Below are 19620 nucleotides of genomic sequence, written 5' to 3' on the forward strand. Positions count from 1 at the left end.
TATGAGACCAAGCAATCAAGAAGTTGATACTTTGTGGTAGTTACCTGCTAGAAAAGGTATTTTTTTCAATTTGATCTTTCTATAAGGCCCTCATACAATAGCATAGTAATCTCTTTCCATGGAGAATAATATGGAGAAATAAGGCCCCTCCTAGGGTAGCATTGTTTGCATGGACAATGTCTCTGAGAAATATTTTGATGATGGATAACTTACAGAAGTGCAAGAGGATAGTGGTGGAATGGTGTTGTATATGTAGGCAAAGTGATGACGCAGTGGACCATCTTCTACTACACTATGAGATCGCTAGAGCATTATGGGCCAATGTATTCCAACGGGTATAACTAAACTGGGTTATGTCTACTACAGTAATCGAAATTTTGGCTTGTTGGCTGAATCTCAATGGTATTTCACAAATTGCAGTTGTGTGGAAGATGATCCCTATCTGTATTTTTTGATGTATTTGGTAAGAACGAAACAACTGGACGTTCGAAAATAAGGAGCACTCTTTAGAGGAGATTAGATTATTGTTTATTAGAACTCTCCTTCTATGGGCCAAAGCTGTAGACTTCAATGGCCTCAATTTTCATGCTTTCTCTTTTTCTATTTATTCACCCTAAATAGGTGTAATCTCTTGTATACTACCGGTGTATTCGGGCTTTGCCTATTTGTATTAATATAGCATGATCATTTACCTATCAAAAAAAAAATTTTTTTGAGAAGTTCGGGATGTGTGGGCAATTAAAACCCAGCATGCAATTAACAGTATTATCTATATATATATATATCTATCATTAACGATTCATAGCTAAGAAATGCACTCATGTCAGTGTGCATATAAAGAGGAAAAATGTCATTTATACCTTTTCATTTTCCCATATGCATAACTTAATTCCAGCCTGCTTTCTAATGTAAGGATCATCTATTTTGCTAGTAAATTATTTCTCTAGAAAAAGATCTGAGGAAAAGAAAAAGGGTGGCAAAATCGATTTCACCAATACAAAACAACAAAGAAAGATATTGAAGTTCAACTAAGTGGAATAAGATATAATTTCAAAGGTCGTGTATTTGTAGTCATGTGCATCAATATGCACATAGACAAATCAAACTATAAGTGCTCTGGTTGTCAAGAGCTTACAAGACACCGCTACTTCCCATCCTAATGTAGTAGATAACCTTACAATAACGTCAAAAGTAAATTTTTCCTTTCAAATACCATACTCAATGGCATTCTAACCAGAAAATTTTATTGGGTACATCTTCAACTTAATTGCTCACTAAAGCTACAAAATGGATACATGGCATTCGATTTCTTATATAACATGATTCCCATCCTTCACAGAACAATCCTAATTCTCAAGAATTTCATAGTTTCAATACTATAGACATAGCCCCTATCCCACGCACTAAACATTAAAGAGATCAGTGACGAGTTGCAGAACACACTTGCACACATGCGGCGCATCCACCACAAAATGACAATAGAAGCTCAAAATGTAGTCGTGTTTAAAATGTAATCGTTAACCATGTTATTAAGTGGTAGTGACACAGAGTTAATATTGATAGTGCTGATACAAAGGTATGTACAGTTCACATGGTATGATTTCTATGCTAAAGCAAAGTTACTAGTAGAATCGCCAAACTGAAAGCACTAGAAAACTAGAAATTGCATGCAACAACAAACCAAATTGAATATATTCATATGCTTCTTTCACCTTGCCTGACCTACCCAACAAATCAACAACCCAGCCATAATGTTCTATCCTAGGCACAAGGCCATATTCCTTTTTCATCCTCTCAAAATAATTAAACCCCTCGTCCACCATTGCACAATGACTACAAGCATATAGGACCCTAACAAAAGTTAATGCAGTTGGCAGAAACCCCTCTCTTTCTAAATCCCTGAAAAGCTCAAGTGCTTCCTTACCAAATCCATTAACAGCCAAGCCAACTATCAATGAAGTCCAAGAAACCACATTCCTTTCCTTCATCTCATCAAATATTTTTTGCGCATCTCTAATTCTCCCACACTTTGCATAGAGGTCCAAGAGGGAATTATTAGCAGGCAAGTTGGCACTCAAACCAAATTTAAACATATACACGTAGGCCCTCCTCCCCAATGCCAATGCTCCAAGATCAGCACAAGTAGAAAATAAACTTACCATAGTGAATCCATCTGGTTGAACAACCTCCAAAACCATTTCCCTAAAAAGGGTCAAGGCTTCATTGGGCATGCCATTAAGAGCATACCCATTAATGACAGAATTCCAAGCCACAAGATCTTTTTCAGGTGTTAACTCAAACATCCTGTGTCATTTCCACAAGTAGCGTACATATGAACCAATGAGTTCTGAACAAAAACCAATGACTCAAACCCATTTCTTATAGCAATGGAATGTATCTTTTCTCCCTCTCTAACAACAGTCAACTTAGCTACAGCCTTCAGAAGAAAAGGGTATGTGTGTGTCAGGTTCTATGGAGGACCTATGCATTTGATAGTACAGTTCAACGGCTGGCCTTGGGTTCGCACTCTCAGCATAGCCTTTAATCATGGTATTCCGTGTGAAGATGTTGGGACCCTGGAGTTTAAAAAATATATGCTGGGCATAAGACATGGGAGATGAGAGGGACACAATGGTGAAGATGAGGTGCTTGCCCATGTCTGGGTTGGATAGTGGGACGCCATGTCTGATCAAGAAGGCATGGATTTGCCTGAGTCTGAATATGGAGGAGGCACATAACTGCAAGAGATTAATGCATTTATGTTAGGGATCAACAAGGTGCTAAAGTGGATGGCTAGCAGATGAATTAGCTGGAGGTAATTGAAGTGCTGGTTGTGTTCTGGTGCAGCAGTAACCGTTGGTGTTAGTTGTTATTAGAGGAAGAAAGAAACGGTGTCATGTGGTGTTGAGAAAAGAAGTTAGTATAATGTTGTCATTTTACCTTAGCTTAATTGTCATGTAATACATGGAACGCTACCATTTTGCAATGTATTGTGTTTAGTCGTTTTAGTCGATAACAAAATCTATAAAGAAAAGGTTGGAGGGAAAATCCAACAACAAATTCATTTTCTACTGAATCCTCTTCTCCCTCTTAATTCTTCTCTCTCTATCTTCTAACTTTCTGGAGATTGACTATCTCAAAGAAAGTCAAGTTTGGGTCCATTACAATTTCTTAAGAAGGTGTGGCACAGGATTTTCTGGACAAGTTGGTATCGGCTTTGAGAAGTTGTTGCTTGGGTTGTGAGGTAAGGTTGGTTCTATCGAATACAAGAGGACCAATGCAGCATGCCTTAAGGGCATCAGATTATGTTTGCAAGAAAAATGGGGGCTTTTCAACTTTCTGGTCCTCTTAGTTATAGACTTCGGTTAGCCATTTTACCTACTTGAAGATAGTAATTAAGAAACCAGAATTTGAAAATTTAGGGTTTACACAGGACGACGGGATTCAAACGAGATGGTATAAATGAGAGCGGCTACTTTGACTCTTACGCCGATGGAATTCGTGGGTAAAAACTATGACCTTCGATATCGAGCTGGAGCAAACTTCAACAAGCCCAATGGGCTCAGCAGATCCAATCGAAGCCCAAGAAGCCCTTGGTTATGGAAAAAGTCCCAAGTCAGATAAACCCAACCCAAAGAAAGACAAGGCTACTTTGGTTGTTGGAATGCACTGAGATCAACTCAGTTCAGTCTAATTTTAAGCTGAGTCTAACATCCAAACACACAACTCTCAGATTACTAAATTCATCTCAATTTAAAATCTTCTTACACGTGGGACCTGTAACATTTTACAACTTAATACCTCTTTATACGTGAGACTCACAATATTTTTTAATTTATCATAAATAGTACTAAACTCATCTTAACATCTAAACACCTCTAAACTCATCTTAGATGGGCTCCACAAAACTCACTCAATCATCTCAACTCAATACTGCTCATAAAAGAACTAAGTTAAACTCAATTTAGCTCAAAATCCAAATGCAGTCTAAGAAGACAGAAGAAGAATAGAGACATATCGACAAGACTAAGCATAAGGAGTTGATTTGGGAAGATAGAAAAGGTAACGTTTAAACTAGTCGAATTTGAGTGAGGAGATGATTAACCTGGTTTGGTTATACAAATCAAGTAATCTGATCAGATCTCATTTCATTTTATATAATTATTACAACTTTTCAAACTCTCAGTGTCTTACATAAAATATAATAAATAATATAACTTTTTCAAATTCCAAAACAAAATTTTATTCTAACAAACTTTTATTCAACTTTCAACTTTTATCTCATTTTATCTCATCTGTATAACCAAACAAGGCATGCCTTACTTGTTTAAATTTTATTTGAAAATGAGTCAAACTCGTTCTTTCCTTCTAGTTACATTTTCATGTTCACAAACAACTCTTTATTATTCAAGCTTGTGCATGCTCTACTTTCTTTTAATAACATAGTTTATTTATTTGAGTAAAGCTACTCACCGTCCAATATTTAGGCTTTTACCACTATATTTCTACATCTCATGAGATAGTATTAAATGATTGAGACGTATTACTTGTTATGCTTAATTTCTTGACCAATTATTTGATGCCACATAAAACATGTTAAAAGGATAATATATAAATAGAATTTTTCTATTTATATTAAATCTAATATCTTTATTTATAAATTTTGACAAATAATCTTTTAATTTTTGTGAATATATTTATATAGTTTATATAAGCATATAACAATGATATATTTATATTAATAATGATTTAAGCAACATAGAAAATATTAGGAATTTAGTCATCTCTATAACTATATAATAACATCGTGTTTCACATGCCTTTGGGCCTGACTCTCAGCAATTTAGGTCTTCGATTTTAGGCCTGCAGATACAAAGAAAACACCACGAGATGGGGACCGTGGTGGTGGCCGAGGAACCTCCAATGCCAAAGTTTAGTGCAAGTATGTAGAAAGTTCCATATACCTAGGGATCACCTTTTATGCCCAATCTCTAGGGTTTGATATCCATGCCCAATGTCAGGGGCTGTATCCCCTCAGCAGTTCAGTTAGACTCCTTTAATGCAGCGTGACTCTATGGAGTTGTGCATATAATGCAATGTGGCTCTCTATCCTATTCTGCTAAGGGATGCACGCCGTCAAGCTCTTCCTTTCCCATCCGTCAAAGTACCAAGGTCTCCTCGTGATCTGAATCCACCTGTCTACTCAAGGTTACATGGGTTAAACTTTGTCAAGGTAGTGTGTCCCTCCCTCCTTTGCGGTATGGTGGATTTCCCACACATTTAAAGTCATAGGCTAACTTTTGTTCCACCTTGAGACCTTTTGATTGGGTCGATGGGTTGTTCATTATAAAAAATATATATATCTTATATATATAAAAAGTGTTTATGAAACGGAAAATTGTTATTTTAACAAAAAATCTTGTTTTCCCGTTAATTGCTTTATTTCCCGTTAAGTCCCCGTTTAGTCTCCATTTGTATTCTATTATAGTCTGCTTTCCACAAATCAAACCAGGTTTGAAGTCCCTGCCGCCAGCAACCGTCACAAGCCCTTCTGTTCTAATGAAAATCATTTTGATGAAAATAAAGCAAAAATAAACCCTTTCTATTCTAATTTAGGCATTAGCCAAAGTTAGAAGAAAGAGAAAAATCAACTGGGAAGAGGAAAAAAGATGGTGAGAAACTTCGCAAGTGGAGTCCAGTGAAAAAACTTAGGCTAAACCCCACTTAGGACCCACAGATCTAATTTCTAAGACCAAAAAAAAAAAACACACACACACACACACCTTTTAGAACATGTATGAACGATTTTTTTTATTTTTTTTTTAAAAGATCATGAAGAAATATCAAATCAGAGGTCTCGTTCTTGATTTGCTAGAGAAAATTATAAGAAACTAAGAAAATGAGGGTCGTAGAGGGAAATATTTGTGTAAAGATAAAACCAACGTTGCAGAAAACCACAACATGCAAGGGAAAAAAAATCTAAACCCATTTATTAAACTGTTCTTAGTGGGAAACTGCATGTAACTTTGCACTAAACAAAGATTGACTCAAACAAATTAACATATAAAAAAGGGAAAAAAACAAACTAAGTCAAAGCTAGGCTTATCTAGCCATGGACTGTGGAGAGAGTGGGAGAACTACCGAAACCACTGTTTCTAAAGCGTAGTGGAGGAGATCGAGAAGAGAAGCAGTAGATCTAGCTGGAAATCGCAGAGGTTGAGGTTGAGATGGTGGAAACAGAGGGAGAGAGAGGCATTGGGGCTGGGTCTCACAGCTTCTGTGGTTTGGGTTTCAGCAAGGCGAAGAGAAATCTAGGGTCGTGAGGTTAAGGGAGAGAGAAGAGAATGGGTCTGAGTTGAGTGGCAGACGAAGGGAATGAGTGATGGAAATAGAGAGAGAGAGAGAGGCGTTGGGGTTGGGTCTCACAGCTTCTGTAGTTTGGCTTTCATCAAGACAAAGAGAAATCTATGGTTAAGAGGTAGAGGGAGAGAAAAGAGAAGGGGTTTAAGTTGAGAGGGAGACGAAGCTGGGAATGAGAGATTGTGTGGTCTAAAATTTTTTGGAAAAAATATTACTGATACAACGTCATATCACAGGATGTAAAGACTAAAATACCTACACATAAACGGACACAAAACTGAAAACAGAAGGATATAAAAGACAAAACACACAAAACTACCATGGTCTAACAAACGAAAAACAAGAAATTTTTTTTATTCTCAAATATCAAGTAGACCAATTGAAGAATGCCAAGTGTCAGACTCAACGGTCGCCCATACTACTGTAATGCATTGATAAATATTAGAGAAATCCCCACCCTTCTTTTCATCAAGGCTTGCAAGATGTTAATAAAGTTAGTTTCCTTAGCTGGCAAGCATTATTCTCGATTGTTATTGCAAGGGTGCCCTTGTTCCCTTTTTCACTCCAGACTTCTGAGGGCTATGAAGCCAAACGACGCTCTTTAAAAGAGAAAGTGATGGTTGAAATGCAACAAGTGGGCTAGGCTTCACGCACAGAACAGGCCAGCCCAAAACAGAAAATAAAGCACACTAAACAAGCCCAATTTGAAAAAGAATGGTCCAATAAAATAAAAATGCACAATAAAATAGATCAAAAATAAATAAATAAACTAGAATTAAATATTAATAAAATAGAACCATAAAATCCAACAGTAAAATAATTTAAACTATAGAGCAATTTATATAATAAACAATAATTAATATAAAAAAATATGGAAAAATCAAGAAAGAAAGGAGAAGAAGCTTTTGGAATGTGTTTCTTAGAAAAGAGAGAGGGGGGGTGAGGAGGGCTGATTTCGGGCGTAGAGGAATTGGGCAATTTTTTTTTCTCTTTTTTTCTCTTTTTTTTTTGTGGTTTTAAATGAGAAAAAAACACATTGTTATAAGAATATTTTATTCAACTTTCAATAAAGTATCTCTTCTCATCTCATCTAAACTGTGTAATCAAACGAGGTCAAAATGAATTGATTTAAAGCAAGTAATAAAATAATGGTAAAAGAGTTATAGATGTATCATAATTCTTACTTAATTATATTTTTGTCCTTACAGGATTATAATTGATATTTTTATTGTTTTTTTCCATTTTAAAATTTTCAAAAGAATTATAAACATATAATCTGTAATTATTATTTATATTATTATATTTTAAATGACGAATATTTTTATAAAAATAACTTATAAAATAATATCAGTTTGTGCAAATATTCTATTTTAAAATATAATTACAAAATTAATTATAAAAAAATGAAAAATAATTCATACAAATTAACTAAAAAGTATACGAAACATCTATAACTCATTAATCCCAGATAAACTCCAAACAGTTCTACCTTCACGTTTTCTCAATTCAAAACAGGTAAAATCTCGGAGGAGCACGGTGCACGTCCACTGAAAAGGACTTAATTCACAATTAATGATCATCAATTGCTGGAGACACGTTGTACACAGAGATGGCACATCTGGTGGCCGGTATTCCCATGTTATAGATCTCTCTACTTTCCAGTGGATCTCCAAATTTTCTACCCTCCATCAAGATTTGAATCTCCAGCTCCTCCCTCCCAGCATGGCCGGACCTCCCGTTCGGTTCGACAATTTGAGAATTTTGAAATGAAAATTTTAAATTTTAAGATGAAATATTAAATTTAATATTATTATTATTTTGAGATTTAAAAAAGTTAAAATAAAAGTTGAATTATTTATTATATATTATATAAAAATTTAGGAAAGTTGTAATGATAAGATGAAAATTTTAAATTTAAGATAAAAATTTTATATGTACAAACCGAATTATATCTGTGGTATTTTTGCCTTTTTTACTGATTTTCTCGCCCCAACTACCCGGCAGCATGCACCATGATCTCTGTCGACATACATAGACACGATCATGCACGTACGTCTCGCCACTAGTTTTCTACTTCTCATGATTTTGTCCCTTTGGTTTGCTTCAGCTTCATAACTGAATAATGTTTCCCCGTTTTGCTACGTACAAGCTATGAAAATTATCTGACGCAGTAGTTATTCATTTACAACCTTAACTATGCGGAGTTGTTTGTGTTGTACGAGAAATTGCTATGAAAATTGACAATTTCTTATCGAAATGAATCCATTCTTATGATAAATAGTCATTTTTATTAAAAATACTTCGTTACAAATAGTCATTTGAAAGCGACATTCAAATCAACAACAAACTTCACCCATTTAAAATGGCCAAGTACGTACAAATCAATACGTACAATCTGAAGTGGTGTTAATTATTTACCAATTAAGACCCAAAGGTACTTAATTAATAACACCAATACACAAAATGGAAAATAATATATAGTCTATTTCATGCAACAAAAACATACTTTTCAGTAGTTTTCGCTTATAAGTATGGCATTTGCGTGCTCCTGCACCACTTTCCAAGCCGTGATAACGTGTTTTTCTTCCACTAGAGTTGCTCCAACTGCAAACCTTATCACGAACACACCGCCAACCACGGAATGAGTCATAAAAACAAGGCCAGACTTGTTAATGGACTCCAATAACTTCCGGTTAAGCTCATTTGTACTTGCTTCTTTCATGTAGTTATGATCATGATCATCACCCTTTCCATTTGCATGACCGTTTACGTGGCCGTTTACGCCATTTGTATGACCATTTGTCGTAGTACCATTTGCGTTTGATGCGGCCTTACCCATTCCTGGGGACAAAACTCTAAAGCAAACCACAGCAAAGCTTCTGGGAACAACAACTTCAAACCTCTTGTCCGATGTGACAAACCCTTCAAAAAGCTTGGCCATGTTAACATGACTTCTAAGAAAGTCCCTAAGCTTAGCCACGCCATAGTTTCGAAGCACGAACCATAATTTCAAAGATCGGAATCTTCGGCTTAGGGTAAGCTGCCAGTCTTTGTAGTCCACCACTTGCCTTGAATCGGTTGCCTTATTCTTCAAGTACTCAGGATTTGTTGAGAGTGATTTTATCAAGGCGCTCGGGTCCTTGACCCAAAGGCAGCAACAATCTAAAGTGGTTAGGAACCATTTATGTGCATTGAGGCTAAAAGAGTTTGCACCCTCAACACCATCAATGACATGTCGGAACTCAGGACAAATGCAGACGCTTCCAGCATAAGCAGCGTCGACATGGAGCCACAAGCCATAATCTTTCGCAACATCGCTTAACGACCTTATTGGATCAATTGCAGTTGTCGAAGTTGTCCCCACAGTGGCACACAAGAACAAAGGGATTAGGCCTGCATCAATATCTTCGTAAATGGTTGATCGTAGGGAGTCCGGGGACAACGAAAATGACGTGCGCTTGGTGGTTTTGATGGCTCTGAAATTACTTGGGTTGATTCCGGCTATCCTTGCCGCCTTTTGAAGTGAACAATGTGTTTGGTCAGATCCATAGACCACCAACTTTCCCATATTCTGACTCCCAATGCGGCGCAACATTTGATCCCTAGCAGCGACGAGTGTGCACAAAATGGCCTCACAAGTAGTCCCTTGTAGCACACCGCCTCCATTGCCCGAGAAAAGGAAAGACTTGGGCAGCTGAAGCATCTCTCCGAGCCAATCCATGACTATTGACTCTAGTTCAGTCGCAGCTGGTGACGAAATCCAGTTGAAGCCAACCACATTGAATCCTGTGGAAAGCATCTCGCCAAGAAACCCTGCTATGCTTCCGCTGGATGGGAAGTAAGCAAAATAGCTAGGGCTTTGCCAATGAGTTACACCAGGAAGTATATGGTCCTGCACGTCTTGGAGAATGGTTTCAATGGATTCAGGATTATATGGGGTAGATTCTGGCAAGCGTTTTCGGAGATAACCTGGTTGGACTTGGCTAAGAACAGGATATTTCTCGATATTCAAGTAATAATCAGCTAGAAAGTCTATGATCATGTGGCCTTGACGCCTGAACTCCTCAGGGTCCAGTGGATTATTTGTGTTATGGAAAGACGAGTGTTTCATGAGTTCATGGTTGGAATTGAGGGCATCCATCTTTGGTGCGTAGAGGGAAAAAGTACTGGTTTTTGGCTTCGTAGGTATCAAACAGAGTAATTAAGGAGAAAGTGGCGGGATAAAAAAACACACACACACACAGAACAAGCTTAATGGAAGTCTTTGCTTGCCAGTTACTGATGAAGTAGACGATGGGCATCAAGAGTTTATATAAAGTTCGAATAGGAAACGGCCTGTCCATTATACGTTCTTCCACGTGAAAGATATGCTTGGAAATCTTCTGCATGCGGTCCCATCATGATAACGTGAAATGATCTTGTGGAGCGAATGAAATATTGGTTGGCGTTAATCTTCCGTTCTTCTTCATCATCATCTATTTTTCGGCCCTACAAATTATTAAGACACCTACCCTTATCGTCAAATCAAAAACACTTGAGCCTGGCCTACCTCCTAGCTAGAAGGTAGTATTTAGAAAGTTACATTTTATAACATGCATAATTTATGTAAATAAAAATTGTATGTGCGATTATTTTTGCATATATTTATGTAAATTTTATTGGTGTGATTAGTTATATATTAAAATAACTATATATAAAATTACACTTATATAAATTAACTTAACAGGACTCAAAACTAAAAGATATATATATATAACCGAAAATAGTGTGCAGAAAAAAAATAAAATAAAATAAAAAATCTCATGAAATCATGAGTAGTACTCTGATCATCACGTGCTGGCCGGTGATAAACCCTAATATAATATTAGTAATATTGATCTGTATGTAAGAAAGTTAATAACCACGTGAATTATTACATTGGGTCGGGCAACTATGCCGCCCGGCCAGGCAAAATTCATCAAGCTGAGCTTTCGCATGCGCAATTCGCACCTAAAGATCTCCCGGCCGGCCTCTCGTGGTCATGGGTTCCATGCATATTATCTCCAAAATGATCGAGCTTCTACGTACATTAATTGGGGTACTGCACCTTTTTTATGGTGGGGTATTAGTGATCTGGGAATATATATGATAGATTTGAGGTGGGGAAATGCTAGTTGTGAGCCTGCTGGTAGTTCCGTTGGGAGTTACCGCTGGTTTAATTTTATTATTATTATTATTATTATTATTATTATTATTATTACTACTTAATAATTAAGTGAGTGTTTTTTATAATATTGTAAATTTTTAAAAAAATATATTTAAAAGTGTTAAAAAATACATATAAAAAAGTACAAAAAAAAAAAACACATCATACAATTAGCGGTAGCTAATGCTATCCTTTGAGGTTTGCTTATATTATTATTATTATATAAATAAATTTATTACTAAATCCACCTTTATTTTCTCCCCTAAATCCATTGGTTTCTTTCGAAATATACATATTTTTTCTTTTGCAAATTCACTTGCATGGGAACCATATAAATATATCAAGATCATGTAATTAGCTGGAATCTGATACAATCCTAAAATAAGGGAATTAAAACTACATTATTTTTGGCAAACTTGGACAAGTTAGATCACTTTCAAGATTTTATCTCAACTTATCTTATCTAATCATGATTACAATTTTTTCAAATTTTTACACAAAATATAATAAACAATTTTACTTTTTTAAATTTCAAAAAAATAATTATATTAAAAATAATATTCTAATAATATTTTATTCAACTTTCATCTCAACTCACTATTCAAATAGCAACTTAAGTTGTGTTTGGATATTGAGTTGAGCTGAGCTCAGTTCTTTATGAACAATTGTGAGTTAAGCTAATGGATGTTAAGATGAGTTAGTACTATTTATGAAAAGTTGAAAAAAGTATGAAGTCCACTAATGATTGGAAAGTTGTTATAATGATTGAATAATTAATTTATTAAATCATTTATTAATAAATAACATAAATCAAACATAAATTCCCTCACTGCATATAAAAAAATACAACAAAATATTTCCAGCATTATAAAAATAAAATTTTCTTACTCCAAATTTATAAAAACAAAATAAAATAATTATCAATAAAATCAAAATAGTATCATGTCTATATTTTATTCTATTATTTATTTATATACTATTTAATTAGCGAGATAAAAAAAAATGCGTGTAATGCAAAGGAAAGAAAAAATTTGAATAATCCAGAACTCACACATTTGTCTCTCGCTCGAGCGAACTCAATTGCTTGAGTGGGCTTTGGGTCTACCACACATTAAAGAAATGGGAGATAGATGTTTTTGTCTTTTTGTATTTTTTGCTTTTTGAAAGGAAAGAGAAAAGTGGTATGGACATATGGTTTTAACTTTTGTCAATTGTAGGTCCCAATATCTTGAGATGAAATACACTCGATGAATATTTCAATATGTTTAGATATTGAATAGAGTCTAAAATTAAACTACACTCAAATAAATATTACCACCAAACAAGCACTAAGTATTTCAATAAACTCAAAACTAGCACGTGCAACATATGTCTGAGAACTCGAGGCGTAACGTCACGGTTTATTGCCTGTGTCAATGTTCTGTCCACACGTGTGGGCCCTATGGGCTATACTATGTTGTCTCTTAGCTAACGCCTAACGCCTTCTGGTTGTATGTGTGCTACGTTGTCCTCTCTGAGTTGGTATAATAAATCGAGTAAATTGACAGATATACGAATATTCTTTAATTTTTATATAATTATATTTTAAACTAGAGATATTTTTATAACATATCTATATAAATAATATTATTTTATATAAATACCATCATATATAATTATTTTTATTTATATTATTATTATTATTATTTATATATATATAAATCAATTTATCAATCCAATATTGGAACAAAGCTCCTCACTTTTTTATCAAATATTATTACTAAATCCACCTTTATTTTCTCCCCTAAATCCATTGGTTTCTTTCGAAATATACATATTTTTTCTTTTGCAAATTCACTTGCATGGAAACCATATAAATATATCAAGATCATATAATTAGCTGGAATCTGATACAATCCTAAAATAAGGGAATTAAAACTACATTATTTTTGGCAAACTTGGACAAGCTAGATCTCTTTCAAGGTTTCATCTCAACTTATCTCATCTAATTATGACTACAACTTTTTCAAATTTTTACACAAAATATAATAAACAATTTTACTTTTTTAAATTTCAAAAAAATAATAATATTAAAAATAATATTCTAATAATATTTTATTCAACTTTCAACTTTCATCTCAACTCACTATCCAAACAGCAACTTAAGCTGTATTTAGATGTTGAGTTGAACTGAGCTCAGTTCTTTATAAACAGTTGTGAGTTAAGCTAATGGATGTTAAGATGAGTTTAATACCGTTTATGAAAAGTTGTAAAAATGTACGAAGCCCACCAATGATTGGAAAGTTGTTATAATGATTGAATAATTAATTTACTAAATCATTTATTAATAAATAACATAAATCAAACATAAATTCCTTCATTGCATATAAAAAAACTACAACAAAATATTTCCAGCATTATAAAAACAAAATTTTTTTACTCCAAATTTATAAAAACAAAATAAAATAATTATCAATAAAATCACAATAGTATCGTGTCTATATTTTGTTCTATTATTTATTTATATACTATTTAATTAGCGAGATAAAAAAAAAATGCGTGTAATGCAAAGGAAACAAAAATTGAATAACCTAGAACTCACACATTTGTCTCTCGTTCGAGTGGACTCAATTGCTTGAGCAGGCTTTGGGTCTACCACACATTAAAGAAATGGGAGATAGATGTTTTTGTCTTTTTGTACTTTTTGATTTTTGAAAAGAAAGAGAAAAATGGTATGGATAGATGGTTTTAACTTTTGTCAATTGTAGGTCCCAATATCTTGAGATGAAATACACTCAACGAATATTTAAATGTGTTTAGATATTGAATAAAGTCTAAAATTAAACTACACTCAGATAAATTTTACAACCAACCAAGCACTTAGTATTTCAATAAACTCAAAACTAGCACGTGCAACATATGTATTAGCACTCGAGGCGTAACGTCACAGTTTATTGCCTGTGTCAATGTTCTGTCCACACGTGTGGGCCCTATGGCCTCTACTGTGTTGTCTCTTAGCTAATGCCTAACGCCTTCTGGTTGTATGTGTAATACGTTGTCCTCTCTGAGTTGGTATAATAAATCGGGTAAATTGATAGATATATAAATATTCTTTGTTTTAAAATAATATTGTTGTAAAATAAATTGTATGACCACCTTGAGCTAGCCGACATATGCATAGTGCATAGTGCTAGCATAGTACCAGCATAGTGAGTTAGCCGACATATGTATAGTGCTAGCATAGTACCAGCACAGTGAGTTAGCCGATATATGCATAGTGCATAGTGCTAGCATAGTACCAGCATAGTGAGTTAGCCGACATATGCATAGTGCATAGTGCTAGCATAGTACTAGCATAGTGAGGTAGCCGTCAAATGCACAGTCCCCTTTGTACGCCTATATATATCGTTGAATCCTTTAAGAAATTCATAAGTTTCATAACTTCTCTGAGCTCTATCTCTCTCTCTTATTTTAGAAAGTTTTATAACACGTTATCAGCACGAAAGTTCTGACGATTTTGAAGCTAGTAGTCCTCTACTTCAAGTAAGTTTTTCAATATGTTTTTATAGTTTTCAAAATGAATATGAAATATTAAACATACTTATGTTCCTGATTTATATATGTAGAAAATATCAAATCTTACAAAATTGGAATTCGTTGCTCTTAACATTTCTGGAAAAAATTATTTATTTTGGATCCTTGATGCTGAGATCCATCTGAATGCAATGAACCTGGGAGATACAATTAAAGAAGGAAATCAAGGGTCCTTGCAGGACCGTGCTAAGGCAATGATTTTCCTTCGGCACCATCTTCATGAAGAATTAAAAACTGAGTATTTAACGGTGAAAGATCCACTTATTTTGTGGAATGATTTAAGGGAGAGATATGAACACCAGAAAACTGTAATCCTCCCAAAAGCTAGTCATGATTGGAGGCACCTGAGGTTGCAAGACTTCAAGAGTGTTAGTGAGTATAACTCTGCACTCTTTAAAATTAGCTCGCTATTGAAATTATGTGGTGAAAAAGTCACTGATGATGACTTGTTAGAGAAGACATATACTACTTTTCATGCCTCGAATATGCTCCTGCAGTAGCAGTATCGAGAGCGAAAGTTCAAGAAATATTCTGAACTTATATATTGTCTTCTATTAGCTGAGCAAAATAATGAGCTTTTGTTAAGAAATCATCAGTCACGTCCTACTGGTTCTATATCATTCCCTGAAGTGAATGATACTAGATTTACATTATTCCCAGAAGCGAATGGTGCATCTTTTCAAAGAAAAAGAGGGCATGGACGTGGTAAGAAAAATTATAGAAGTGGAGGTCCTAGAAGTGACCACACTAAAAGGGATAATAATAGATATACACCGTACCGCCAGAAGTGGTTCAACTCAGAGAAGGGCAAAGGTCCTCAAAATAAATTTTTAAAGAAAGATGAAGATGGATGCCATAGATGTGGTATGACTGGACATTGGGCTCGTACCTGTCGTACAGCTAAACACTTGGTTGACTTATACCAATCTTCTATAAAAGAAAAAACAAAGAAATTTGAAACAAATTTTGCTGAACCATCATATGCTTTAAATTCTATAGATAGAGAAGATATTACAAGCCTTGATGTTTCTGATTTCTTTGAAGATTCTAGTGATAGAGTTGATCATGGAAGTGTTCCTTTTTAATTAATGTATTTCATTTATATTATTGTAAAATATTTTTATTCTGCAATATTTTGTAGTAATGAAAGTTTTATATATTTTGTAGAATCATGAGTCTTATTGATGAACTTTCTATCTCTGAGATGAATAATAGAGATGTATGTCTGGCTGACAGTGATACAACTCACACAATTCTTAAGGATAAAAAATATTTTCAAAATCTAACATTGAGTAAAGCCTATGTTCATACCATTTCTGGTTCATCGAATCTAATTGAAGGCTCCGAAAGAGCTTATATTGTGTTGCCTAATGGCACCAAATTTTGTATTGATGATGCTCTATTTTCTTCACAATCCAGAATAAATTTATTGAGTTTTAAAGATATACGTCGTAATGGTTGTCATATTGAAACCATTAACGAAGACGATAAAGAGCATCTTCTCATTACTAAAATAATTTCGAGCCAGAATCTCGTATTAGAAAAACTGTCTGCCCTCTCATCTGGATTGTATTATACAGAAATGAGAACAATTGAATCACATGTTGTAATGCACCAGAAGTGCATTGATCCCAAAATATTTATGACTTGGCATGATCGCCTTGGACATCCGGGATTAATAATGATGAGACGAATAATTGATAATTCGTATGGGCATCCCCTAAAGAATCAGAAGATTATCTTACCCAATGAATATCCATGCTCTGCATGTTCTCAAGGTAAATTGATTATCAAACCATCTATCTCAAATGTTGTTTTTGAATCTCCATCTTTTTTACAAAGGATTCATGGAGATATATGTGGGCCTATTCAACCATCAAGTGGACCGTTCAGATATTTTATGGTTTTAATTGATGCATCAAGTCGATGGTCACATGTTTGTCTACTTTCCACTAGAAATGCTGCATTTGCTAAACTTCTTGCACAAATAATTAAGCTACGAGCACAATTCCCTGACTATCCAATTAAAACTATTCGATTGGATAATGCAGGAGAATTTACATCTCAAATTTTTGATAATTATTGCATGTCAATAGGAATAGATGTTGAACATCCAGTTGCCCACACACACACTCAAAATGGTTTAGCTGAATCATTGATTAAAAGGCTTCAGCTAATCGCTAGACCTTTACTCATGAAATCAAATCTTCCTATTTCTGCTTGGGGACATGCTATAATTCATGCAGCATAATTAATTTGAGTTAGACTATCAGCATATCACAAATATTCACCATTACAGCTTGCATTTGGTCAGCAACCAAATATTTCTCATCTTCGTATTTTTGGATGTACTGTATATGTTCCAATGGCACCTCCACAACGTATAAAGATGGGCCCTCAACGTAGACTTGGGTTTGATTCTCCATCTATTATCAGATACCTTGAGCCTCTTACAGGGGATATGTTTAAGGCACGTTTTGAGGATTGTCATTTTGACGAATCCATTTTTCCAACATTGGGTAATGAGAAGTCGGTGCATGAAGCATGACAGGAAATTACTTAGGAAAATAAAACTCTTTCCCAATTTGATCCTCGTACAAAAGAATGTAATCTAGAGGTTCAAAAGATTATTCATTTGCAAAGTGTTGCAAACCAATTACCGGATGTATTTACTGACACTAAAGGTGTGGTAAAATCATATATTCCTGCTGTTAATGTTCCAGCAAGGATTGCAGTCCCTGAAGGACAAGTTGTCAAAATAACAATAGGCGAATCTAAGATACGCCTGAAGCGGGAACGGCCTATTGGTGCTAAGGACAAAATTCCTCGGAAGAGGAAAATACAAAATGAATTTGGTATTCCTGAAGAGTCCATACCAACACAGGCCATAAGAGTAATTGATGCTCCTGAAGAGAGTAAATCTCCTGAGAAAGAACCTCCTGAAGAGATATTTCATGAAATGTCTTCCCTTGAAGAGGGACAGGTACCTGAAAATAACGAGATTTCGATACATTTCATGAGTACAGGAGAAATTTTGAATAGAAATAAAACTATTGTCGACAACATATTTTCATATAAAATGGCTCTTGACATTATCAGAAGTAATGAAGAAATTGAGCCAAGAACTATCGAAGAATATCGACGTAGAAATGACTTGCCAAAATGGAAATCAGCTATTGAAATTGAATTAAACTCGCTAGAAAAGCGAGAGGTCTTTGGAACAATTATACAAACACCAAAGGGTGTAATGCCCCTTGGATATAAATGGGTATTTATACGTAAACGTAATGAAAGCAATGAAATTATGCGATATAAAGCACGACTTATTGCACAAGGTTTCCTGCAGAAACCGGGGTTTCCTGCAGAAACCGGGGATTGATTATGAGGAAACATACTCTCCTGTTATGGATGCAATCACATTCAGATATTTGATCAGTTTGGCAGTTATAAAAAGATTGAATATGCAATTGATGGATGTGGTTACTGCATATTTATATGGATCATTAGATCATGACATATATATGAAAATCCCTAAAGGATATAAAATGTCTGAAACTTCTAATCTGAGTACATCCAGAAGTATGTATTCTATTAAGCTTCAAAGATGTTTATATGGGTTAAAACAATTCTGACGTATGTGATATAAACGCCTTACCGAATATCTATTGAAAGAAGGATTTGAGAATAATCCAATATGCCCATGTGTTTTTATTAAGAAATCAGACTCTAGATTTGTTATTATTGCGGTTTATGTTAATGATCTAAATCTTATTGGAACTCCTGAAGAGATCAGAAGAACCGCTACATATTTAAAGAATGAATTTGAAATGAAGGATTTTGGCAAAATGAAATTTTGTCTAGGCCTGCAGCTCGAGCATTTGCCAAATGAAATTCTCATTCATCAGTCAAATTATACAGAGAAAGTTTTGAAACACTTTTACATGGACAAAGCTCATCCCCTGAGTACTCCAATGGTTGTTCGATCACTTAATGTGTAGAAGGATCCATTTCGTCCTTGTGAAGACAATGAAGAAATTCTTGGTCTTGAAATACCTTATCTCAGTGCAATTGGAGCCCTGATGTATCTTGCAAATTGCACTCGGCCTGATATTGCATTTTCAGTTAATTTACTTGCAAGATATAGTTCCGCACCAACTCGAAGACATTGGAATGGCATTAAACATATCTTTCGATACCTTCGAGGTACGGTTGATATGGGATTATTTCATCAATATGGTTCAAGTCCACAATTAGTTGGATATGCAGATGCAGGTTATCTTTCAGATCCACACAGAGGTAGATCTCAAACTGGATATGTATTTACTTATGGAAATTCTGCTATATCATGGAGATCTGTCAAACAAACACTATCTGCTACCTCTTCAAATCACTCAGAGATAATTGTAATTCATGAAACAAGTCGAGAATATATTTGGCTAAGATCAATGATCCAACATATTCAAGAAAAGTGTGGTCTTCCAGTGATTAATGATAGTCCAACA

The 19620-nt window shown here is 34.7% G+C and overlaps 1 protein-coding gene and 1 pseudogene across 1 annotated transcript; both read right to left on the bottom strand.

Annotated features, from left to right (window-relative positions):
• Positions 1 to 1622: 1622 nt before the first annotated feature.
• LOC122278416 lies at positions 1623 to 3299 on the bottom strand (annotated as a pseudogene).
• A 5367-nt stretch (positions 3300 to 8666) lies between these two features.
• Positions 8667 to 10735, bottom strand: LOC122279855 (tyrosine decarboxylase-like). The gene has a single exon (XM_043090734.1). The coding sequence runs from the start codon at positions 10499 to 10501 to the stop codon at positions 8870 to 8872; it is 1632 nt and encodes a 543-aa protein (XP_042946668.1). The 5' UTR covers positions 10502 to 10735; the 3' UTR covers positions 8667 to 8869.
• Positions 10736 to 19620: the final 8885 nt, after the last annotated feature.

Source organism: Carya illinoinensis, chromosome 10, assembly GCF_018687715.1.
Source record: "Carya illinoinensis cultivar Pawnee chromosome 10, C.illinoinensisPawnee_v1, whole genome shotgun sequence".
In the NCBI taxonomy this organism is placed as follows: domain Eukaryota; kingdom Viridiplantae; phylum Streptophyta; class Magnoliopsida; order Fagales; family Juglandaceae; genus Carya; species Carya illinoinensis.

Bases quoted from the DNA above. Each gene is read 5' to 3' on its own strand.
- LOC122279855 (XM_043090734.1), bottom strand. From the start codon at position 10,501: ATGGATGCCCTCAATTCCAACCATGAACTCATGAAACACTCGTCTTTC.